Source organism: Delphinus delphis, chromosome 10, assembly GCF_949987515.2.
Source record: "Delphinus delphis chromosome 10, mDelDel1.2, whole genome shotgun sequence".
Taxonomy (NCBI): Eukaryota; Metazoa; Chordata; class Mammalia; order Artiodactyla; family Delphinidae; genus Delphinus; species Delphinus delphis.
In genome coordinates this window covers 35,529,462-35,554,594 of record NC_082692.2, presented here as the reverse complement: position 1 = coordinate 35,554,594, position 25,133 = coordinate 35,529,462, and the positions used below count along the sequence as shown (strand labels likewise).

The window sequence follows — 25,133 nt, the reverse complement described above, 5'->3', positions numbered from 1 at the left end:
GTAGTCCTGGCCTCCTCCTGGTTCCCGGGGAGCCCTGGCCGGTGAAGCACACCCCGTTGGTTCCCTGCAGGCAGGGAGGCTGCGCTTTCATCTTCCCGGCCCAGGCAGTCATCCAGGCGTCCCTGGCTCTGCACCTACAGGCAAAACAGCTCCAGGAGCCGGTGGATAGTCTACTGAGGAGCCCCAGGTGCGGCCAGGCCATTGGAAGCAAACTCACGCTAAAGCAGAGGAGAGGAGCCCAGAAATGGGGAGGGGGCCAGGGGATGGACCGCCCCTTGCAGCCACTTTCCAAGCTCCCTTGCAGCTGGGGCCACCTGTGAGCCAGTTCTGGCCAATTAGATGTGGGCAGAGGCAGCTGCGGAGGTGCGGGGCAAAGGTGTTCCATCCAGACCAAGGGTTTGGCTGCAGCCGGCCCCACCTTCCGCCCATCTGCCCTGAGTGCACAGATGACGGCACCTGTTCAGCCACCTCGTGTCCTTGAGGGAAGGTCAAGAGCGTCGCAAAGACGCTCCGCTGGTTTCCTCGCCTACCTCAAGATTTAAAAAAGTCTTTTTTTAAAAGAGTATTTTATTTACTTATTTGTGCTGGATCTTAGTTGTGGCAGGCGGGCTCCTTAGTTGCGGCATGCAAACTCTTAGTTGCAGTGTGTGGGGTTCTAGTGTCCTGCCCAGGGATCAAACCCAGGCCCCCTGCATTGGGAGTGCAGAGTCTTAACCACTGCACCACCAGGGAAGTCCCTTGAGATTTAAGAAAGTTTGACACATAAGTCCTATTTGTTTAAGCCAGTGTTACTTCCCAATGGTTACATAAGTTTTCTTTTCTTTTAATTGTTCAAGGCTTATTTGAGTTGGAAGGAATAGGAACACAATCTGGTTATCTCAAGTAATTGAAATAATTCGTGGTAGGAAGCCGGGAGCAGCCAGGGTTCTGGAAGAACTGGGCCATGACCTCACTCTGAACTCTCCCCCATTAACGTGCCCTGCCCACCCCCTCGGGGTGCCCCCTCCCCTCATCCTGTCCCAGCAGTGATTCCCTCCCTCTGCTGAGTTCTGCTCCAGGCTGACCCCGGCATCCGGTCGGCACCAGCTCCCATTGCCCCATGCTTCTCTCTTTTGGTATTGCTTGGTTCAAATCCTCTCAAAGGCTGGGGGTCCAAGAGCACCTTTGCATGTGAGCCACTTCACAGGTGTCTGGCCGTCCTTGGGTCATGCACGACCCTCAGCTGATGGGCCCCAGCCAGGGGTGGCGGCGTCACACGTACAGGTGTCACTTGGAAGGAACGGTGCAGAGGCAGACACCACGGGCGTTATGTCCAGGGCAAGCAACCATGGTTTGTATAATGAGAGATGGGGGGCGGGCGGGGAGGGAGAGAAGTCTCATAGGAAACGAAAGCAAGGGGGAGAATGTTACTATTTTCAAGTGTATGAATGATCAAGGGAGTGGTAGTGAGGACACGGGGGTCCTCATCTGCTCTAAGGCCAAAACACAACACACACACAGTGGGTGGAGGTGCAAGCGGCGACGTGGAGGCTGCATGTTATAGGAACATCCCGACGCTGTAAGTGTGTGGAAGGCAGGCCCAGGTGTCCCTGCAGCACCTCATCCTCCTGCGGTTTAGGTGGGGCCCTGTCTGGGGGTTGCGGGCGGGTTGCGGGCGCCTTCTCTGTAGTCCTGCTGGTTCTGGGTCCCTGAGGCCGCCGGGGGGTCTAGAACCATCTTCCGGAAGGCCTTCGTTGAACCCAGAGCTTTCCCAGACAGCACCACACTGGGAAGCGGGCATGTCTTGGGGCAGAAGGAAGCGTCTGGAGTCACAAATCTCCCCCTTGACTGTTTCCTCCTTGTGTTTTGGAGAGACTGGGAGAGAGAGCTGGCCGTCATCTCGTCACTACAAACTCGCTACGTCCTGGCTCTAAGCTAGGGTTGTACTTATACCTGCCAGGCCGTGTGACAATCAGGTCCCATTTTATTGCCCTGGAGAAGTTCCATATGTGAAGAGTTCTCTCTTTACTGTATGGAAAGCTATCAGCTGCTGTCTGGAGGACTTGGGCAGGTCTTAATAACCTCTTTATTTATTTATTTTTAAACATCTTTATTGGACTATAATTGCTTTACAATGTTGTGTTAGTTTCTGCTGTATAACAAAGTGAATCAGCTATACATATACATATACATATATCCCCATGTCCCCTCCCTCTTGCGTCTCCCTCCCACCCTCCCTATCCCACGGCTCTAGGTGGTCACAAAGCACTGAGCTGATCTCCCTGTGCTATGTGGCTGCTTCCCACTAGCTGTCTATTTTACGTTTGGTAGTGTATATATGTCCATGCCACTCTCTCAATTCGTCCCAGCTTACCCTTCCCCCTCCCCGTGTCCTCACGTCCATTCTCTACGTCTTAGCAACCTCTTTAGCCCTAGTATCCTCGCTGGGTCTGGACATGGTCCACAGGTAGGTGGTGGCTGTTGTCAGGTGGAAGGAAAGGAAGGGAGAGAGGGGCGAGTGCAGCGGGGGAGGGCTGTCTGTGACAGGTAGGGGAGGGGGGCTGGCACAGCCGGCGTGGGGCCCTCCCTCCCTGAGGGCCTGGGCAGGAAGGGGTGCCAGGGTGACTGTGGGCCAAGCCCTCCACTCCTTTATGGACCCCCTGTCGAGGGCCTCCTCCCACCTGTCCCCTGCCGCTGCTGCTTCCCTTCCGGCAGGGCATTACCTGACTGGAGTTTAAGACAGTCTTTCCCAGGAGCTCTTCTGGCTTAAGGGGGCCACAGAGCTAAAGAACGGAGGCATAGTGGTGGACTTGATGGGAGGTCAGCTCGAGAGGTCCTCAGAGCCCTCCGCGCCCCAGAGCGAGCCCCCGCCCTTCCCTCCCTTCACTCGTTCAGTACACGCTAGTCGCTGCCCTCTGTGTGCTGCCACCTGCTTTGGCTACTCCCCTGCCTGGCTGTGGCCTGGCTTGGGTAGGTTTAGGAGGGAACCCGCAGGCCTGCAGGGACCTCTGCTGCTCATCAGACGTTGCACCTCCGCGCCGGACACCTCCCCACGTGGGCACCACTCCGCCGTGAGCAGCGGGCGGCCGTAGGGCATGATTTATAATCCCTTTCAGGGAATGACTGCTGCTAATGGGCTGAGCCAATTTGCGCTTCCCAAGCGGGGAGGGCAAAATCAATTAATGGAGAGTCGAACATGGCCAGGCCTGATGGCAGAGTGCGGCCTGACATCCGGCAGTGATAAGGAAGATTGGAGGAAAAAGAAGAAAAACACCGCCCCCCCCCCCCCCCCAAGATCAATTTCACGTACAGTGGGCAGAGGATGCAGAGCAAACAGAGCAGCTGGACATGGGCCTCTTTCCGTCTGAATGAGCCTGGAGATGAGGGGAAGGCCAGCCCGCCCACATGCCGTCCAACATCGGTATTCTCTCGAGGAGCCACTTAATAGGCACGTATCCGCACAAGTGAAAAAGGCACGTTCTGGACCGGAAGTAAGGGGAGGGGCTGAGGCCCCCCTGGACCAGGGACGTCCCCTGCAGGGGAAAGGGCAGGTGGAGAGAAGGAGCTCTGGTTTCAGACCCTGCTGGTGGCACACGGGGCCAGAGTAACAAGCTCTGTGTGTGGTTGTCTGGGCTCCTGGTGGTGTCCCCGCAGTGAAGGGTGTGGGAGAGCCTCCTGTGTGGAGGCAGGGGGCGCAGGTGTGTGGGGGGCTTTGTCGGCCCTCCTGGCCAGAGAGTAAGACGTCAGGGGAGGTCCAGCCCGACGGGGTGACCAACAGAGGGAGGGGGAAGCGGAGGGGAGATTCGAGGGAAAGGCTCAAGACCAACACACAATCAAACAAACATACCGGTTATTGACCTTGTTCAGAAATTTCCAGTGTGTATTGGAGCAGCAGGATCCCTTTCTCACGAGAAGTCTTTCCCTGAGCCCCGGGGTGTAGCGCAGTGGAGAGCGGGGCTCTGGCTGAAGTTGGAGCCCAGAGAGCTGGATGCAAGAGCCCCCTCCCCACCCCATGATTCTGAAATAGATGTCCTTGCCTGAGCTGGACTGTCCTCGGAGCAGACTCTGAGGCTGAATGTGGGTGTGAGTAGTTCGTGTGGGAAGTGATCCCAGGAAATGATCCCAAGAAAGAGGGCAAGAGAGACAGGGAGGAAGGCGGCAACGCAGTGTGTGTGACGGAGCAGGTGACCCCTGTGGGCATCGGGGGGCTCCACCTTGCTGGGCTCTCGGGGACACCGTGGAGGGCTCACTTCAGAGTTGTCCCCCAGGGCGGAAGGAGGCTGGGGTGTTTATCCGCCAGCTCCTGTCCCTGTCAGTTGAGGATTGCTCCAGGGCAGGTTACCTCCTGCACTGCCGGCTTGCCCTGCACACAGGTGATCGGAAGGCTCACCTCACCTGTTTCTCTTCTCTTGGGGATCAATGTCCTGTACTGCCTTTGCTCCCATGTCTGAAAACCATTGTTTTACAGTTTTGTCTGGTCTTCAATTGCTTAAAGAAGGAGGCTAACTCAGGTCCCTGTTGCTCTATCATGGTCATAAGTGGCAGTCCCACTTTTTCATGTACAGCGTGCTCTCAAGTGCCTTTCGATAGGCAGCACGGAGGGACGGAGTGAACTCTGAGAAATTCCGGGTCTAGTCAGGGACTGTCTCTGGGTTTCAATTTCTGTAGCTGTTCTTACAATTAATGCTTCATAACTAACCACCCCAAGTCTCAGTGTCTAATGACAACCAGCCATTTATTTTCAGGAGAATGGGTCTTTGGGTCAGCCAGGGCGCAGCTGACCTGGGCTGGGCTTGATGGGGAAACTCTGCTCCAGGCTCCAGTGCCGCAGGCTGGGCTCAGGTCTGCTCACTGCATGTTCTGGGATGTAGGCTCAGGGGGCGGCACCTGCCCGGACCATGATCTTCCCAAGCAGATCACTGGCGTGCAAGAGGCAGGCCCAACCATGCAAGCACATTTCACGCCTCTGCTTGTATCATATCTGCCAATAACCCACTGACCAAAGCGAGTCACAGGGCCAAGCCCGAATTTAAGGGGTAGGGAAGTGTACTTTGCTCCCATGAGGCCATGGCAAAGCTTTGGATGTATATTATTATTCTATTATTACAGGGGGTGAAGAATTAAGGCTAGGTATTAATCTACCACAGTTTCTCTATCTGCTTTCTAAAACTCCCTCTTTTCAAGGTCCGAGAAAGTCACATTCCACACCTCCCTCTTCCTGACACTTCCTGCCAAGGGAATGGCAGAGCCAGTTCAGTTCTAGTAGGAACTGGGCTGGGTCACTGGCCAGGCCGCTTTCTGGAAGACATTTTGGAAAGCTCTACATTTCGGCCTGGAGTGAACTCAGATACTCTGGACCTCTTCATGGCTCCACTGAGCCTGGGTGCATTGCTGGAGATTCTATTCAGAACATTTCATCCATTTCTCCCATTTGCAGGGGCCAAAGAGCTTTGGGGCAGATGCACCGTGGTGGAGCAGGTGTCCACGTCAGAGGCCAGCTTCCCTTGGGAGGGACTTTGGGAGCTATCTGTGTTCCTCTCTTCTTCATTTCCTCTCCTGCCTTAGTGATTGTTCTAGGAGGTGGATCTGCACCCTGCGTGGGGCCGCACCACATGTCCCTGTCAATAAGGCCTTTGGATCCAGGAGATAACTTCTTGGCGGGGGAGCTACGGTCCACACACTGTAAGCAGTTCCAGAGGGCTGGGGCACTAAGGTGTGCCAGGTACACTGAGGCTGTTTCTGACGGACTCTGGCCCACTCCACACCATCCTCAGGGCTCTTGAGAGAGAAAGAGTGTGCGTGTATTTATGTGTGTGCCCTGTGGACTTCTGCGGAGGTTTTTCGAATCAGGCTGTAAGGGCTGTTTGGCCTCCCCCGGTTCTATGGACTTTCCTGAGGGCTTATCACGTGCCAGAGAACTGTGAGGGCCACAATGCCCAGTGGGCCTCAGTCACAGAGCCCGAGGGAGGTCGTGGGGGCCTGAGAAGCAGGAGAGCTGGTTCTGACTCTGATACTCATGAATTGAGTCCCCGCTCGTGCAGGGGACACAGTGATGAGCAGGACAGACAGGTCCCTGTTGTCATGGAGCTTTTAGTCTTGGCGGTGGTGGTGGGGTTTGCGGACCATTAAAAAATAAGCAAATAGGGAATTCCCTGGCGGTCCAGTGGTTAGGACTCCTCATTTTTGCTGCCATGGACCCAGGTTCAAACCCTGGTTGGGGAACTAAGATCCCACAAGCCATGCAGCACGGCCACAAGAGGAAAAAAAAAAAAGCAAATAAAGAAAGATGTCAGGTAGTAATGATGAAAATATAACAGAGTGAGGACCAGGGGGTCACTCTAGTTGGGGTGATCAGGGAAAGCCCCCCGAGGAGAGGACATTTGCCACTAACTGGCTATATATCAACAACTAGGTCCTCCCGTTCGCATTAGTTTTCTAATGATATAAATATATCTAATGATATAAATGAGTTTTCTAATGATATTTCATGACATGAAATGTCATGATCTAGCTTCTCCTGTATGATCCTTTTACCCAGACCTGAAAAGGGGTGGGGGAAGCCGATTATGCCGTGTTCTCTCTCTGCTCTCTCTCTGGGGTGGCGAGGGCCTGCACTTAGGGGACAGAGATAATGGGAGCAGTGGACAAGAACTTTTATTCAGTTGGCTTCATCTCCAGGTGCCATCCCTCTCCCTCCTCCACTCCCCTCCCCTGCTGCAGCTGGCTTGGACCCTTGCTGCCAGGACCCTGAGGTAGGCGGCAGTTCCCCTAGGGGCTCCGGGTGGGCATGGGGTGACCCACCCACCGGGCCGCTGGCTCCGTGTCTGGAATGCTGAGAGGGCTCCTGAGACGAGACCCCCCCCACCAGACGCTCCCCCCGTGGGAGCGGGGAGAATCGGCCCAAATCCTGCAGAGCCCTAAGAGGCGGGGTGAAGGCGAGGCCCAGGGCACCCACACTGCCCCTCTCAGCTCTCTGCAGAGCTCCTGGAGCCATCCGCTGCTCTCTGGGTGCTGCCGTGTCCTTAGGCCTTGCAGTGGGGCAGCGGGGTGGCTCCCTGGAGATACAGCTGATTTCGGCACTGCCTACGGGTCGTCCAGGCCATGGAGGAGGGTCCGGCCTGGGAGGTCAGGACTGGCCATCCAGATGCCCTGGATTCCACTGCCTTGTCTTTGGCTCTGACCTGCTGTGTAGCCTGCCCCAGCCATTCCTGGACTTCTCAACCAGGGGCTGGGGCAGGGGAGCGGGTGGGTAAGTAGCTAAAAATAACCCATTATTGTTTCCCCCTCATTCTACCAGTGTGAGCTTCCCCTGCCACTACACTAGGATGGTACTATTTCATAATCTCAAAGTTTCTGATCGTCTGCGTGAAACACCACCACAAGAGTGAGCTAAAGCCCTCATCCCGCCCCAGCACCCTGGCATTGCCTGACTGCCAGCAGCTCCAGCAGCCACAGCAAGGATGGCACCGTAAGCCTGGCCCCAGCCTCACTGGCAGCCTCCAAGGTATCATCCTTAAAGAAGTAGCCCCTCCACCAGAATCAAAGTCACCGGTTGCCCCCAGCAGCCCACAGATCACTGCTGAAGACGGGGCCTTCATCCGTACTCCGTTCTTGCTGCCGCAGTGCATGGTGGACGCTTATTGGAAACCTGAAAGGAGACGAGTGTTCTTGGTTAGGCTGTGCGTGGAGCACGGACCCCTCCTGGATGGAAAGGCAAGGGGAGGAGGCTGCAGGTCACCGCTCTGGGTGTCGGGCAAGGCACCTCTCAGGGCCTAACCTCTCAGGGCTGCATTTACTCCCCTTTGCAAAGGTTTCATCTCTCTGAGTCAGGATCCACCCTCCTTCTCCTATCCCACGATTTTCACTGACCCTCCGACTTAATTCTCGCAGAGATTCTCTCCTTGCTTTTTGCCCCAGATGTTCATTGTATTGCATGATGGCCCCTCCTGACCACGTGGCTCCATCCTGTAGCCTCCCATAGCTGGATATGGAGAAGGGTTCTCTGGACTAAGAAGCAGGACCCCTGAGTTCTAGCCAGGATGGTCCCCAACCTGTGGTGTGACTTTGGGCAAAACATGTTTGTTCTCTGGGCCTCACTTCCTCATTTCCAAATCGCTGGAGCAGACAAGGTACCTGGCAAAAGCAACGTAGCTAGCATAGCTCCTTGCTTCACAAAGAGTGGTCCACGGACCAGCAGCCTTGGCATCTCCAGGAGCTTGTTAAGAAATGCAGAATCTTGGGCCCACCCAGACTCACCGGACCAGAAAAGTGTGAGAGCTAGTGTGAGTGATGTGCAGTTAATTTGCTTAAAGTTTGGCTGTCCTAATAAGAGCAAAAGGGAATTTCTGAAGATTCTCAGGTAAAGAACACAGTGTTAAAAAAAAATTGCAGCAGGCAGAGAGGTTGAGGGGTGAGGCAGCACGGGCAGCTGGGTGTGGCCGTGGGGACCCGGCAGTGGGAGAGTGTGGGCGTGGTCCGCTTGCTGTTGCTGGGGGAGAATCTCTGCGACACATCGAATGTGGGAGATAATGGGGAGGAAGAGAGTGAAAACAATTCAAGGCTGTGAGCCATTGGTCCTGCAGACCTAGTTCTGTGTGCAAGACCCCAGGCAGGCCTCACTGTTTAATTAAATGGAGATGGTCCTTAGTTTTAAGATGTTCTTAGCTGTCCTGATTGAATCCCAGGACAGGAAGGGAGAATGTCAGACACACCAGACCGTGGGAAGGTAATGTGCTCTAGTCACCCCAGACCCATGGTTCCCAGCTCTGCTACAGACTGGAAACCCCCGGGGAGCCCTTTGGAATCCTCCTACCCAGGCCACTCCCAGGATGGGTTAAATCAGAATCTCTGGGGTAGGTCCGGGCGATTCTGAGGAACAGCCAGGCTGAAACCCATTGCTTGCATCTCTCTGTTCCAAGGACTGGCGAGGGCAGGTACCGGGGACCAGCAGGCATGTGGCTGCTGAGTAAGTCACGGCTCTGATGCTTCCTCTGCCCCACGGACAAGCACCCAGGGCCAGGATGAGTGGGAAGGAGTGGGAAGGAGTCTGAGCCAGCCCCCACCCCCGGACTGTCACCTTCCCCGCAGACAGTTGCCCGCGGTGATGACTGGGGGCAGGGCTGGGGCGCAGGGCTGGGCTCAGAGTGCGCACGTCACCAGCACACAGCTCCTCACACAGACGGACCTCAGCCCACGACAGATGTGCCATTTCCAGTGCACTCTTTACTTTATGAACCTTATTTAATTGCTGGAGCTCTCAGTCTATATTGGGATTTTGTGCCTGTAGATTCCCAGAATGGAGGGTACTGCTGCACCCTTTACAAAACAATCACTGGTCTGTGTTGGACCAGTCCTCAGCACAGAGGCCAGCTTCCCCGATGATGGCTCCCTGGCGCTCAGCAGTTTACAGGGGACTTTTATGGACGTTATCTCAGGAGAGGCTGACCACCCAGGCAAAGGTGGAATCTGAACTCGACAGATGTGACAGGGAGGCTGGAGGAGGTGACCTGCCCACAGTCTCCCATGGCGGAGACAGCCCTGGTGTTTGGGTCTCTTCCCTCTCGGATCTGTGTTCTTTCCGCTTCGCTGGGAGGGCTCCTGACTGAAGGAGAGCCGGGGTTTTTCCAGAACACAGGTGGTGGGGTTGGGAGCTCGGGGGGCTTTGGAGCCTCCTCCTGGCACCAGCTGGGGAAGAGGGCGTCGTGGTCACGGGGGTCACACCAAGGTTCCCGTCCAGACAGAAATACTTCCAAACTCAGGGATTAAGGAAGATTAAAAACAAAACAAAACAGAAGGCACTCTAGAAAGGGGTTAATCTCTTAAAGCCATCCTTGGCAGTTAGAAACAGCACATTTGAAACCATGGATGACTAACGCCCCTTACGGGGGGAGATACACCTGTCCACGTGCGCCCCTGGCAGGGATTTAAACGCTCCACAGCTTTTCCACGCATCCTAAGTCAAGTAGATTCATGCTGGCCCTTGGTGAAGTCCAAGAGCTGGACAAGTCGGGCAAGGCTTGTGTTAAATCACTCTTTCTGGGCTGCTGCTCCCAGGCTGACGGTCACAAATTCCCCGTAATGAGCACTTCTGAAGGAGCCCAGGCAGACAGCGCCGCTAAATTAAGAGCAGAGGGGCCCAGGCCGGGGGAGAGGGAGTGTTTGCTTTGGCTGGGGAAGTGCCTGGGCCCCGGCCTGTGTGTTTGCCTGCCAGGGAGGCCTGATAAGTGGGCTGCGTAGAAAGCGCTGCGCGGTGGGACCTGGGCCATCTGTGCATCGGGAGAGGCTGCACCTGCTGCCTCTCAGCCCCGACCTGGCCGGAGAGGGACCCTTTGTCACCCTGTTTTCAGCTTCCTTGTGGCCCCATGGTCACTAAGAACCTGGAATTATTTTCCTTCCCTTGAGAATAAAAATGGAACCCTCGAACTTCTGTTTGTTTTGATGAATTACTTCCAGGCTGCTGTTTGTTTGGAGAACAAAGCTCTCCAGCTGCAGGGAGGGTGGAGGCCAAGAGAAAACCCCCGCCAGCAGGGTGGCTTTCCAGACAGCACGGCCCGGTGGAGCGAGCACGGGAGGCCAGGGTCCTCCTGGCTCTGCCGTTTGTGAGCAGTTTCCTCTCCTGTCAAAAGGGGGATCGCACTCTTGGCTCTGGGTAATTTACAGGAGTGTTGAGGGAGTGATATATGCGGAAGAAACGCATAACTGGAAACCTGCCACACGCATTGTGGTAGAAGCGCCCCCGTCTTCGGCCCAGCTTTCTGCACCAGCTGGGCCTGGTGTCAGCAGGAAGACGCCATCCTGACATAGACCTTGGGTGTCTGCCTCTTCTCTTCTGAGAAGGTTGGATGATCTCATCTCTATTATGTGTACAAAAGCTAAGTAAACATAACGTTAAAGTATTGCTTATTTGTAGACTTCTTGACAGGACAAATAACGGTTGGTTTTTATGAATTTGTTCACTGAGGGGTGTGTCTCCCAGCCCCAAAAGCCAACCACTCCCTCCACTTATGTCCTGGACATCATCCCCTCCAATTCCTCAAAGAACTTTCCCCTGCAGTTTTGGTCCTCTTTCCCAAATCATAAATTCCCTTCCCCGCCCCACACCCAGCACTGGGCCTTCCCTTTTAGTATATAAGCGAGTCTTCATGACCCTCACGTGTCCCATTCAGGCGGCGGGTAAGTCCCGGCCACCCTCCCCCTGGACCTTCCTGGGAAGGTGCTTCCCTGAGAAGTGAGCCGCTTCCGGCCCTCCACAGCCTACACTACATACAGCAGCCAGAGCGAGCTTTCGAAAGCACTGATCAGATCACATCACGCTATGGTTCAAATTCTTCACAGAGCTCCCACCACTCCTGGAATGGAAGCCAAGGCCCTTACCCTCACCTACAAGGTCCATGTGATCTGGCCCTGCTCCCTGGCTCGGCTCCCCCCGCCTGTAACCAAGCCAAGCTCCTTCCCCTCCAGAGCTGGTCACGTTCTGCTCTTCCCAGACTGAGTGGAAGGTTCCCTTCCAGAACCGCATGGCTACGCCATCCTCACTCTTCAGCCATCAGTTTCAAGCTCTCCCCCCACCGCCGTGTCCCTGGGGATCTCTACACATTACATATTTCAGCTACTTTAAAGCACTCGTTGGCACCTCGGATGACCTTATGTCTTTGTCGATGTGGTCATTGTCTGTCTTCTTCCTTCCAGAATGTAAAGGGCTTGAGTCTGCCCTGTTCACTGATATGGCCCCAGCACTGGTACAGGGCCTGACATACAGATGGTGCCTAATAAATGCAGTGTTCATTCACTGATTGGCTGTTCAGTATTGTTCTGTGTCTGATACATATCATTAGAGTATTTGGGGGAGAGATGGGGCCTTGGAGAGCACTGAATCTGAATTCAATTGTTTTTCTTTTTTAGACAAGGAACCTGAGGATGAGAGAAGGCAAGTTATGTGGTCAGGGCGTCATGGCAGGTTGGTGGCAGAGATGGCGGGTCCCAGGTCTCAGAAAAGACCTGACAATGGCGCTGATGCTGCTGGTGCTAGTGGTGAAGAAGAAAGAACAGTCAGCGGGCCGGCATCCCAGCGAGGGTGAGGACGATATGACAAAGGCCACCCTTTCCTGGTGGTGCTCTGTCCATGTGCAAACCTCCTACTATCTAAACTGCAGGGAGCTGGCGGTGAAGCTGCGTGTAGGCCTCTCGGGGCAGGAGTCGGACATCGTAGGATCCAGGTCGGCCGTTTCACCCATCAGGGTGCCTTGCTGCCATGTGAAAGCAATGCCGAGCCTGACGAGTAGCCTTTGGATTACAGTGCTGGGATGAGGCTAAGACTAAAAGTGGGCCTGGGGTAGGGGGCCCCGGATGGAGTCTAGTCCCTGTGGGTCTCCAGGGAGAAGGAAGGAGAAGAGAAGGCCTGTCCACGGTGGCTGGGCCGGTGCCAAGACGAAGGGGAGAGGTCAGTGATGGAGGCCAGGAAGGGTCTTCTCTTTCTCATCCTGTTTCTGACACACCACATATTTCTTCTGTAACTGTTACCATGTCCTCAGGCCTGAGCTTTTAAGTGGTGTTTACATCTCCAACTCGCTGGCAAGGACCACGCTCCAAAAGGAGAGTGAAATTTTGAGCCAGGGGTTAAACAAGTTACCAAACCATCACTCAGCCCTTCCTGTTTGGAGAGGGCTGGGCAGAGGGGAGTGGGCTCTGGGGACAGGCAACAAGAGACGCTGAAGATCTGGAGGAGGGAGAGCAGCTTTGCCAAGCAGGGCCGGGGCACCTGGGCCAGCCACCCCCTTGGCCTGTCTCGGTGTGTCCAATGCTGCCTTCTGGGGCTTTCTCCAGGAGGAGGCCGAGGCAGGCACACGTGGAGTGACTGCAAGGCCAGGCCCGAGGCTTTAGGAACATTCGGGAAGCTTCCAGCTTCCTCGGCTCTAGCCTCCCCCCGTCGCAGCCCCTTGACCATGGCCCTGGAGGAGCTGCCAGGGAAGGTGCACTGACCTGTCCTCTGCAGGATGCTCTGTCTGGCCTTGACGAACGCCAGGATGTCGGAGTCTGTCTGGCTGTCCCCCGTGAGCGGGACCGACGACACTGGCCTCTCCGGGATCCTGGGGACAAGCACAGGTCACACTTTACCACGCCTTATGTTTGGCCCCAGCGCTCACCTTTCCATAGTGCTTTCCCACGTTCACTGACTGGATCTCACCCAGGGGCTGCGGGCTCCTGCCTCCTCACCCCCCTCCTTCTCTGCAGCCCCCCCAGCAATCCTTCTGCACCCAGACGAGGCACGTGTCCCCCAGTCCTTTGGCTCAAACCCTTAGTGGCTTCTCATCACTCTTGGAATGAAATTCAAACTCCGTCTCTGTGTGATGTGGGCCCATTCACTGTGCTCCGGCCACCCTGCTACTCTGTTACACCAAGTTCCTTCTGGCCTCAGGCCCTTTGCCTCACTGTCTCCTCTTCCTGGGCTGCTCTCCCCTCAGACCCTTACACAGCAGCACAGACTTTCTCTCGGCATCTTCTCCATCCCCTCACCCCACCTTCCTCTCCCTGCACCCACACCCTCCCCCCACCCTGCCCCTAACTTACCCAAACCAAGCCCATTCTACCTGGGGCCAGATTCCTTTAGCACCCAACTTAGATGTCGTATCCTTTAGGATGTGTCCCCACTGCATCCCCATCCCCTACCATGGCTTAGCTAGTTGCTCCTGAGACAGAGATAAGTCTTCTCCCTTCTCTCCTTAAAAACAGAACCATAATATTTAGCCCAGCAAGTTGCCACATTAAAAAACGGCATTTCCCAGCCTTCTTTGAAGCTATGTGTGGTCAGGTGACCAGGTTCTGGCCAATGAGATTTGTAAGAAGTGAAATCCCCTTAAAAAGGGAGGGATGCATGTCACCTTCTCCCTCCTCTTTTTCCATCCACCTCCTATACATAAAATCCCCCTTGAGAAAACTCAAAGCAAGGTACTCTCCCGGCTCTGCCAAGCGTCCATCCTCACACCTGTCACTCCACACAGCAGGTGACAGCATCCACTCTCTTAGAAGGCAGCGAGGATTATACAGAGCAAAGGGTTGCTCGTTATCACGTGTAATTGTTGGCGTTCCAGCTGCAAGTCAGTGAGAAGTGCTCAAGCAGAGTTGCGGCAGGGAGACCGGGACAGCTCTGGAGCTGTGTGCTCTGTCCAGGGCTGGGAGGGACGGTGGGTGGAGTTCACCCTTGGACGGCCTGCCTGCCACGGGAAGGAGGGCGTGCAGGTATTCTCGTCAGAGGGCGTGGAGACACGTGCTGGGGAGGGGCCTCGCCGGCTTTGTTCATCCTGGAGTGAATGGCTCACAGCCCTGAGGCCAGGCTTCTCAACTCCATGCCCTTCCCTGCCTGGGGACTCTGCACAGGGCTGGTGGGCCACGTGGAACTGCCCCTGGGCTGGCTCCTGTTCCTTGAATGGCCCCAGGTACGTCATTTACAAGGATACATGAAGCCACTCTGCCTGCATGGGGCCCCAGCGACCCTGGGGAAAATTCCTTGGCTCTGGGAGTTGGCACCTGTGAGAGATCCCAGGGAATTCCTGGGGTACCACGGCGGAGGCCTGCCCTGGGCTCTGTCTGTGAAGCCACCGCACAAGGGGCTCCTTGGGTTGTGAGGGAAGCAGATTGGCGATTTCAGCCTGCTGCACCCACAGCAGTGGCTGTCATAGGTGTCAGAGAGGGAAGACCACAGACCTGTCCTCCAGGGGGGTGCTGGGGCTGCTCTGCTCCTGGCTGTGCAGGAGGGGGCCAGGCGAGGGCAGGATTTTCCTGGCATATACGTCACTGCAAGAGACAAGTCGACAAAAGAAAAAGGTATGGGAGGAGGTTTACAGAAGAGAAATTTAGAGTTTATATCTAGGAGCTGTATGGACTGAAAGTTTGTCTCCCCAAAATTCATACGTTGAAATCAAATCCCCAGTGTGATGGTATCTGGAGGGAAGGTATCTGGAGGGAAGGTAATTGGAGGGAAGGTAATTAGTTTGGATGAGGTCATGAGGGTGGAGCCCCCATTATAGGATCGATGCCCTTATAAGAAGAGGAGGAGAGATCAGAGCCGTCTCTCTACCAGGTGAGGGCACAGAGAGGAGGCCGTCATCTGCAAACCAGGGAGAGGGTTCTTACCAGAAGTGGATCCTGTGGACCTTGATCTGGGACTTCCCAGCCTCCAGAATTGTGAGAAATAAATAAGTCCCTGTTGTTTAAGCGGCTTAGTCTATGGCATTCTGCTATGGCAGCCCAAGCAGACTGTGGCAGAAGCCAAGAATCCTCTGTTGTGGATGATGATTAGTCAGTTCGAGCTGCTATACCAGAACACCACAGACTGGATGGCTTAAACAACATGAATTTATTTCTCTCTGGAGGCTGCAAGTCTGAGATCAGGGTGTCAGCATGGTCAAGACTGACAACTTCTCGTTGTGTTCTCACATGGTAGAAAGAGAGTGAGCTAGGTCTCTGGCCTCTTCTCATCAGGGCACTAATCCCATTCATGAGGGCCCCACCCTCATGACCTAAATGACCACCTCCAAAGACTATTATCACTTTGGAGGTTAGACTTCAACATATGAATTTTTGGACAACACATTCAGTTTATAACATTCTGCCCCTGCCCCTCCCCCCATTCAAGTCCTTCTCATGTAAAATACATTCATTCCATTCCACCAGCCCCCGACTTATGCCAGCATCAACTCTAAAGTCCAAAATCTCATCCATTGAAATATCATCTAAATTAGATATGGGTGACACTCAAGGTATGCTTCATCCTAAGGCAAAAATGCCTTGCCAGCTGTGGACCTGTAAAACCAGACAAGTTATGTGCTTCCAAAATGCAATGATGGGACAAGCATAGGATAGACATTTCCATTCCAAAAGGGAGAAACAGGAAAGAAGGAGGGAGTGACAGGTCCCAAGCAGGTCCAAAACTTAGCAATGCAAACTTCGTGAGATCCTAGGGCTTGAGAACAATCCTCTTTGGCTTGACACTCTACCCTCCGGACCCACTGGGGTGAGGGTCCTGTCTTCTGGACCCATGGGTGGAGTTGCTGCTGAGCTCTGCTGGGCAGGGGTCGTGCCCTCACAGTTCTGCTGATCGGCCCCACCCCCACAGCCTTGGGCAGAGGCTGTCTGGATTGTTGAAAGCAAGGCTATCGTCTCCCTTTTTGAAATGGAGGAGGCAGCTGTGATGATCTCTGAATTGCCTTTGGGGAAATTCTTCCCTTGTCTTGAAGGATAGTGCCCATTCACAACAGAATAGTTCTGTGGTCCTGTCCTGTGAGGTCTGAGAAGTCCACCAGCCTTCCTTTCTTCCTCCCATCTCCTTCTGCTTCAGTTCAGTCTGGCAGTTTTTCTGCTGGGAGGCTGATGAAGTCTGGGATTCACACCCACACTAATCTCCTAGCGTTCTCTTCTGAAGATGTTTTCTCATTTTTTGCTGTATGGATAGGCTGAGAGTTTTCCAAATCTTTAAGTTCTAGTTCCTTTTTGCTTAATAATTCCATCTTCAAATCTTTCCTCTCTTCTTGTATTTTGCTGTAAGCAATCAGGAGGAGCCAAGCCTCTCCCTCAGCACTTTGCTTAGAAATCTCCTCAGCTAAATGTCCAATTGTATCCCTCGCAAGTTCTTCTTTCCACAAAACACTAGAACATGAACACAATTCAGCCAAGTTTTTGCCACTTTATAACAAGATCACCTTTTCTTCACTGTCCAATAACATGTTCCTCATTTCTGTCTGAGACCTCACCAGAATGGCCTTTACCATCCATATTTCTACCAACATTCTCTACGCGATTATTTCCGTATTCTCTAAGAAGATGGCAGCTTTCTCTACAGCTCTCCTCTTTCCTTTCTGAGCCCTCACCAGAACTGCCTTTAAAAGTCCATTCGTGACAACCTCAGCATCTTCTAGCACGTGCGTCGAAACTCTGACAGCCTCTACCCATTACCTGGTTCCAAAACTGCTTCTACATTTTTAAGTATCTGTTATAGTAACACCCCACTTCTGGTACTAATTTCTGACTGAGTCTCTTTGGGCTGCTATAACAAAATACCGCAGGCTGAGCGGCGTATAAACAATGGAAATTCATTTCTCACAGTTCTGGAGGCTGCAAGTCTGAGATCAGGGTGCTAGCGTGGTTGTGTTGTGGTGAGAGCCTTCTTCTGGGTTGCAGACTGCCGACTTCTTGCTGTGTTCTCACATGGCAGAGTAAGCTAGGACTCTGGCCTCTTTTTATAAGGTCACTATTTCCATTCTCGAGGGCCCCACCCTCATGACCAAATTAGGTCCCAAAGGCCCCTTCTCTTAATACCCTTACATTGGGGATTAGAGTTCAACATATGAATCTTGGGGACACATTCGGTCTATAACAGATGGTTTATACACTAATTTTCATTGCTAGAGCATTGCATGTACCAGCTGTGGTCGTGGAACAAAAACAACAATGATCACAACCGTCCTTTATAGACACTCTCTGCACACCAGGTCCTGGGAGGGTGCTCTGCAAACATTACGCTATTTAATCCTCTCAATAGCCTCACCATCCCCGTTATATGGACGAGAAAGCTGAGGCTTAGAGAGGTTAAAGAAATTCTACAAGTTGCCCAGTCGTAAGTGGCAGTATCTGGATCTAATCACAGCTCTGTGAGGCTTCAGAACTTGTGCTTTATTAACCGGACTCAGCTCTGGCATTCTGAGGAAACACATGCTGGAGACACATGGCTTATCCCTGGCCACATGGACTGAGCCTGGGTGGCCCTGGCTGACCGGCTCTGTGCTCCCTGAGTGAGGAGTTAGACCCAACAGCTCATGCAGATGCAGTTTTGCCCATTTAATTGATGTGCGCTCCTTGCCTTGGATTCTCAGTTGGGAAAGAGTGGAGCCCAACAGCACCCCTTGGGAGGTGGAGAGGCAAGCTATCCTGGGATGTCAGTGACATGAAGGGACTCCCTTGCTTTGCAATGTCCTGCTTAGACACAATATCGGAGCAGAAAGAGGCCTCCGAAGTCACCTAAGAACCCTCATTTCACAGGCGGGGACTCTGGGGTGACTGGCAGGCAGGGTTAGAGACAGGTGCTCTGGCTTTGCTCAGCACGCGTCAGCAGCCCCAGGCTCTCCACAGGCCCAATAACCTACTGTCCCAGCCGTAAGCACTGCTTCCTCTCCAGCTCCTGTCTTCTGCCCTCTCCTGTCTCAGCCAGGGCAGGGCCTCTTACCCTGGGCCTGCCTCCACCGTCTCAGGAATGTGGGTTCTACAAACGGGAAAGGAAATCAGAGCCTGGGATTTTTTTTTTTTCCCCCTCAGATGTCTATTTCCCAGTATCCCAGAGACTCTGCACTGAGTCTTCGGGTGAGCTGAGCATCTGTGCGGAGGGTCACTGTAGGACCAGAGGCAGCCACAAGGTGGCAGGCTCTGCATGCCTTTCTTTGGAGAACAGAGGCAAGTTCCTAGGGTTCCTTCCGAATGGTTCCTGGTGCAGGCCTCAGCTAGGGAAGGAGAAAGGGCTTTCCATCCCGCAGGTGCTGCAATGACACCAGGTTACGGTCAGTTTGGAAGCTGCAGCAAGTCTCGCAAGATCAAGCCACTGGCACACAAATGGCTCATGAACTCAATGGTTTCCCGGCCGAGCCTTTTCTAAGATTCCAGGGAGTGCTCGCAGGTGCTAACTGTTGAGGGCTGGGAGCGGGTGGAAAAGGGCAGAGATGGAGGTGACAGGACAGATGGGGGCATCCGGCACCCTCTGCAGAGGCACAGCTGCCCGTCCCGTTGCCTTGAGCAGCTCCCGCAGGAGGATGGCGCAGTGTGATGGCTTGGGGCTCCTCCAGCCCCGAGGCCGCAGGAGCATCCCTGGGTGCCATAGCTCAGCCTCTGAACCCTCAGGGTCATACCATGACTTTTGCCTTCTCTCCTGACCCACGAGCCTTTGACGGTGAATTCACTTCTCACGCTGACACTCCTTCCGGAGAGAGCGCACAACGGCCATCAGAATCAATCATCTCTTCCTTCACAAGGATTAGTAAGTAATATTAATAGTAATTAGGCCTCCTAATGATGGTTGCCCATCACAGTGTTGTGAATTTAGTGTGATCAGCCCACAGGCCCAGAGCATCCCTGGGGAAGGGATGAAATCAGGTTTCTGTCAGAACCCAAGGAGCAAGAGGACCAGCCCCCGGGCTGCAGTGGTCCCATCAGGAGCAGCATCTCTGGAGCTCAGGGGAGACAGGCAGCTGGACTCTCACTCTCCTGTCTCAGCAGCTCTGCAGTGGCCCCGGGACACTCGCCTGCTCATGGAAGAATAGTGTCAGAGGGACCTCGACGCATCTTACAGATGAGACGAGGGGATCCCAAAGGGGGAGCTGGCTTGCCCGAGGGCCAGCACCCAGAAGAGCACCCTTTGTGAAAGTCTAAACTGTGGGGACTCCTTGCAGGTAACCCATGGTGAGCTGATGGGCACCTTTGAGATCCAAGGTTCTGAACGTCAAGGTTAAGGATCTTTTGGCAAGCACATCCAGGGATCACCTTAACTTGGGATACCTTAGGAATATCTTGGAAGGCCAGGCCAGGATAGGCCCTGCCTCTCAGACAAGGTAGATGCTGGGGGAGGATTCTAACGGTGTTTCCCGAGGAGATCCTAGGAGGCCTTCCCAGTGGCCAGTTCTTAGACCCATTCCAGGGTGGACACTCTCTCAGAGAAGCTGGCAGAGGGATGGACAAATGGACAAACAATAGAGAGTGGCCTTGGCCTAGAGGGAGCCTGGGAGGAGGGGGGAGAAGCATCGGGAGGAAGAGGAGAAAAGGGGGAGAAAGAATGTAGGGTGGGAAGGGTTAGGTAGAGCAAGAAAGTGGGGGAGGGCTTCCCTGATGGCGCAGTGGTTGAGAGTTCGCCTGCCAATGCAGGGGACACAGGTTCGTGCCCCGGTCTGGGAAGATCCCACATGCCGCGGAGAGGCTGGGTCCGTGAGCCATGGCCGCTGAGCCTGTGCGTCCGGAGCCTGTGCTCCACAATGGGAGAGGCCACAACAGTGAGAGGCCCGTGTACCAAAAAAAAAAAAAAAAAGAAAGTGGGGGAAAGTGAGGGGAAGAAGGGAGTGAAGGAGTGAGGAGGAGAGAGGGGGAGAGAGGGGGAGGCAGGGGAGCATGGGGGGCCGGGGGGCAAGGAAGGAAGGAAAAACCGTGGCTCGACATGGAGCCTGGAGTTCAGGCTGAAGCTGCAGCTCGTCCCATTGTTAACCACAGAGTTCAGAGCATCACGTTCCCTTCCTGGGCCTCAGTTTTCTCATTAGTGAAATAGGATTGATTTCAGGGTTTCTCAACTGAAACGATGGGGCCAATCATCCCATCCTTGGATTGGAGTTCCCAATCCAAGGGAGCTCTGGTTTTCCAGTCAGAGGTTGGCCTTCTTAGGAGCCATAATTTTGCTCTTTGAAAATCTTGGTCTCTTGGGAAAATCAGATCGTGGACACATGGAAAGAATGGGGACCCCAAGCAGGAGGACCTGGCACTTGGATGAATATGAGGAAAACACATTTGTACAAAATAGTGCAGAATATGAGTGGGAAAATGTCACCTTCTACTAAACAACAGGATACGCACGTGTCCCTAAAGGATGGTCATGGTCATTAAGGTTAAAGGAAACTGATGTGAGGAGTGAGGGGAGAGGGGGGGCCGGATGCTGACAGGCCTGGGTTCCAGCCCTGGTCTCACCTCTCATTAGCTGGGTGACCCTAGCAAGTTAGTTGATCTCTCGGAGCCAGAGTGTTCGCATCTGTAAAATGGGCGCAATGATAGCACATACGTCACACACGTGTTCAGTTCCTGGCCCTTAGAGCCCTCATAGGAGATGTGATTACCGTAAGAGAGGAGAGCCTTGGAGAAGCCTCCCTGGAGAATTTACGGACGCCAACAACTAATCTTCCACAGTTGGCTGTTCACAGAGAATGTCTGCGAAGCCACAATGACCAGGGGCAGGGTCTCCTCCCTGCCTCACCCCTGGTAGAGCTCTGTGAGCTCTTCTCTGCCAGCTTTTTAAAGCAGTGGCAGGTGACTTCTTTATCAGAGGAGGAGCCCAAGACCTTGCCCTTGCCAGTCTCTAGCAGGACCCTTCTCCTCTCACCTGTCCACTGTAACATTTCCGCCCACAATGAACGGTATCTGAACTACTCTGTGCGAAGGAATTTAGGGGTGCCGACCTCTCATAGCCGAGACATCTTAACAGACACTTCTCAGGACACTTGGTTATCTCTGCCGAAGGTTAGAGATCCCACCCGAGCACCGGCTGCCACCACAGATGACAGAGACTGAACAGTGCCCCGAGCCTGCCTGAGAGTCCACTCCCCAAAGACCCTCCTTCCAGCATCATCAAAAGTGCTGGGGGTAGAGCTCAGGGAGCATGATTTTGGGAGAAGCTCCTGTAGGTAACCTGATACACGCCTTTGAAATTCAAGGTTCTGAGCTTCACTTGGCAGGCACGGTCTATGTCTACCTTATAGCCCTGGAGTAGTTTCACCGGGCCTTTCCCAACATACACACACACACACACACACACACACACTCACACACACACACACACTCACTCACACACACACACACTCACACGCACACACACACACACACACACTCTCTCTCTCACTCACACACACGCGCGCACACACACGCACACACACACACACACACACACACACACTTCATTGTCTTGAAGCAAAAGAAAAATTAGAGCTGGAGCTTCCTGTTTGCTGGGCAGGATACTCCTACCAGTAGGAGCTTGGAAGAGGTCAGAAAAGAAGCTGGAGAAATAGTCAGGGGTTCTGAGAAGCCTCCCACTGGGGAGGAGGGCTTATTCTCGTGTGGCGGACACTCGAGAGGCTCGGATCGGAGCCAGAGCCAGAGCAATGACTGGGGCAAGCTCTGGGCTGGCTGGACTAGTGTTTTTTAAACATGCTCTGTGGAGTCCTGGGGTTTCAGGGAGGGGGCCCAGAGTGGGGCAGCAGGAAGGCATTAGGGGTTGGAAACTCAAGTATCCCAGAGATTAGCAGGTACCCAAGGGAAGGCACAGAGAGGGCAAGTGTGGGACACTAATGCCAAGCTCTGTATTGCCACGGAGAAGTGCAGCTGCCTACTTACACTGCCTTTAAGTTTTTTTAAAAAATGAATGGACTATTTTTCTTACAAAAGTTTTAGGTTTACAGAATATTAAGCAAATAGTACAGAGAATTCGCATGTATCCTCTCTCTCCCGGCTTGTATTTTCCCCTATTACTAACATCTTGCATTAGTGTTGTACATTCATTACAACTGATGAACCATCATTATTAACTGATGTCCACAGCTTACGTCGGGGTTCACTCTTTCTGTTGTACGATTCTATGGATTTTGACAAATGCATACTATTGTATATCCGTCATTACAGTATCCTACGGCATAGTTTCACTGCCTTAAAAATCCCCTGTGTTCTCCCTATTCATCCTTTCCACCCCTGCCCTCTCTCCCTCTCTCTGATCTTTCTACCTGTGTGCATAGGTTTGCCCTTTCCAGAATGTCATAGCTGGAATCACACAGTATGTAGCCTTTTCAGACTGGCTTCGTCGCTTAGTGATATGCATTTAAGTTTCCTCCACGTATTTTCATGGCTCAATAGCTCATTTCTTTTTATCATTAAATACGGAGGTACCGTTTGTCTTGTTTTTCCATTCAGCTTTTGAAGGACATCTTGGTTGCTTCCAGTTTTAGGCAATTATGAATAAAGCTGTAAACAACCATATGTAAGCGTGGATGTGAGTTTTCAACTCATTTCAGTAAACACCAAGGGGCATGACTGATGAATCGTATGGTAAGAGTATGTTTAGTTTAGTAAGAAACCACCAAACTGGTTTCCCAAGAGGCTGCGCCATTTTGCATTCCCATCAGCAATGAACGAGGGTTCCTGTTGCTCCACATCCTCACCAGCATTTCGTGGTATCAGTTTTATTTTATTTTATTATTTTTTATTATTATTTTTTTTAGTTTTATTTTATTTTAGCCATTCTCATAGGTGTGGAATGGTGTCTCATTATTGTATTTTGCGGAAATTTGTATTTCCGCAACAACATATGATGTGGAGCATCCTGTCATACACTTATTTGCCACCTGTATATCTTCTTTGGTGAGGTGGCTGTTCAGATCTTTTGCCCATTTATACATGTTTTTCAAATATTTTCTCCCAGTCTGTGGTTTATCTTTTCATTCTCTTAACAGTGTCTTTCACAGAGCAGCATTTTCCATGTGAAGATCGTCAAACTTATCAATTTTTTCTTTCGTGGATCCACACTGCCTTTTAAAACACCAGCGTAGCCAAACAGAACATACCTTGCCGGCTGTTAACCTGGGGCTTAGGGGCTCACATAGGAGATGTTTCCTAAAGCTAGAATACAAGCCGAAGTGCTGGCCCTGAGGGCCAGGTTGGGGGATGTGAAGAGGTCCAGGGAAAATGTCAGCCAGGTGGTGGACAGCTCTCTGGTTGGCTGTTTTGTTTTGTTTTAAGAATAGTTTCAGATTTAGAGAAAAGTTGCAAAGATAGTACAGAGAGTTCCCCTATACCCCATACCCAATTTCCCTCATTATATAATCTTATATTAGTGTGGTACATTTGTCACAACTAAGGAACCAATACTGATACATTATTATTAACTACCGTCTGTTCGTTATTTGGATTTTCTTAGTTTTTCTGGTCTAGTTCCCATCCAGGATAGCACATTACATTTGGCCATCGTATCTCCTTAGGCTCCTCTTGTCTGTGACCGTTTCTCAGAATTTTCTTGCCCTTGACAGTTTTGAGGAGTACTGGTCAGGTATTTTGTAGAATGCCCCTCGACTGGGACTTGTCTGACGTTTTCCTCATGACTCAACCAGGGTTATGGGTTTTTGAAAAGGAGACCACAGAGGTCATTGCCATTCTCATCACATCATCGGATCAGGGACACCGTCTGGCAACCCTCTCCCCAACCCCTTTTAAAAAGCTCTATTTCACATTTCCAACGTGAGAACTCAGCTCTGCTCAGACCCAGGCAAGGAGCGTTCCTTGGCAGTCGAGGCCGAGGCCCCACTCGTGCTGGCCTGGTCTCTGCCATGCGGACAGTGGGCCTGTCTCAGAGATGCAGGATGGATGACGCAGATGTCATTGGCTCTACCGCCCGCGCTGTGCGGTTGGAAAGAGACAATAACGTGGGTGGCATGAGAAGGAACCTGCCTTCAGAAGGTGTGTGTGTGGGAAGTATAGTCTGTGCTGGCTCATGCCATCACTCAGGGACACTGGCTCTGGGCGTCCTCACGGGAGGCTGCCCACGTCTCTCCTGAGTCTGTGCTAGGACAGAGTCACTAACCAGAGGTTCCTGGGTCCTGGCAGGCTGACTCCCCTCTGCCTTACCCAACATCCCCTCCACAGTTCCCCCCTCCCTCTCCCCTCCCACTACCGCCAACCGCTTCTTCCCACCCAGCGGCAGGACCAGGGCTTGCACAGTTTGGTTAAACTGCTTCTCTTGACACTGTGGCAGTAGGTCCACTGGCTGTCAGAGCCGGAGGGAAAGGGCCGGGGTTGGGGGAGGGGGCGCGGTCCTCCAGTAAAGCCTGAGAGCCACTGGCCTGAGTATTTTCAACTAATTTAACCGTGAAAGTCACTCATCTTCCCGGATCAGGCAGCCTACACTTAGAGCATCAAGACTGGGTTGAGGAGAGGTAGGGCATCTTTTCTGGGCATCCCAACCCTGTCGCAGGGTTCTCCCCTTACCTTTTGCTAGAGTGAAGCTGGGACCGTTCGTGCTGGGATTCTGGCGTCTGGGGAAAGGGTTTCATGTGATTCAATGAATTCACTGCTGGGGAGTTTACCTGTTGGTCCAAGAGAAAGTTTCACAGTGTAAGCATGAATCTAATGACATGGGGAAAATGTCTTTGATGTTATTTCTTAAAGGGAAAAAGCCAGCTAGAAAAGTTGGTATGTACATGTGTGGGAAAAAAAATAAATCTAGAGGTAGTCATGACCTTAATGAGGGGCATCACAACATTCTCTTTGGATGGCAGGATAATGGGTAATGTTTGATTTATTCTTTGTGCTTTTCTGTGTTTTCTAAGTTCTCCATATTGAGCCTGTATTACTTTTTAAAGTTAAGAAAAAGTGTTTAAAATGTG

The 25,133-nt window shown here is 52.9% G+C and overlaps 1 protein-coding gene across 1 annotated transcript in view; it reads right to left on the bottom strand.

Annotated features, from left to right (window-relative positions):
- Positions 1 to 7,560: 7,560 nt before the first annotated feature.
- Positions 7,561 to 25,133, bottom strand: part of KIF6 (kinesin family member 6) — a 383,680-nt gene continuing 366,107 nt past the window's right edge. The window contains exons 19-24 of the mRNA XM_060021290.1: positions 24,736 to 24,833; positions 24,140 to 24,147; positions 15,120 to 15,149; positions 14,680 to 14,782; positions 12,958 to 13,064; positions 7,561 to 7,627 (exon numbers count right to left, since the gene is read on the bottom strand). Coding sequence (XP_059877273.1) covers positions 7,617 to 7,627; positions 12,958 to 13,064; positions 14,680 to 14,782; positions 15,120 to 15,149; positions 24,140 to 24,147; positions 24,736 to 24,833 — 357 coding nt within the window. The 3' untranslated portion in view covers positions 7,561 to 7,616. The remainder of the gene's footprint in view (positions 7,628 to 12,957; positions 13,065 to 14,679; positions 14,783 to 15,119; positions 15,150 to 24,139; positions 24,148 to 24,735; positions 24,834 to 25,133) is intronic.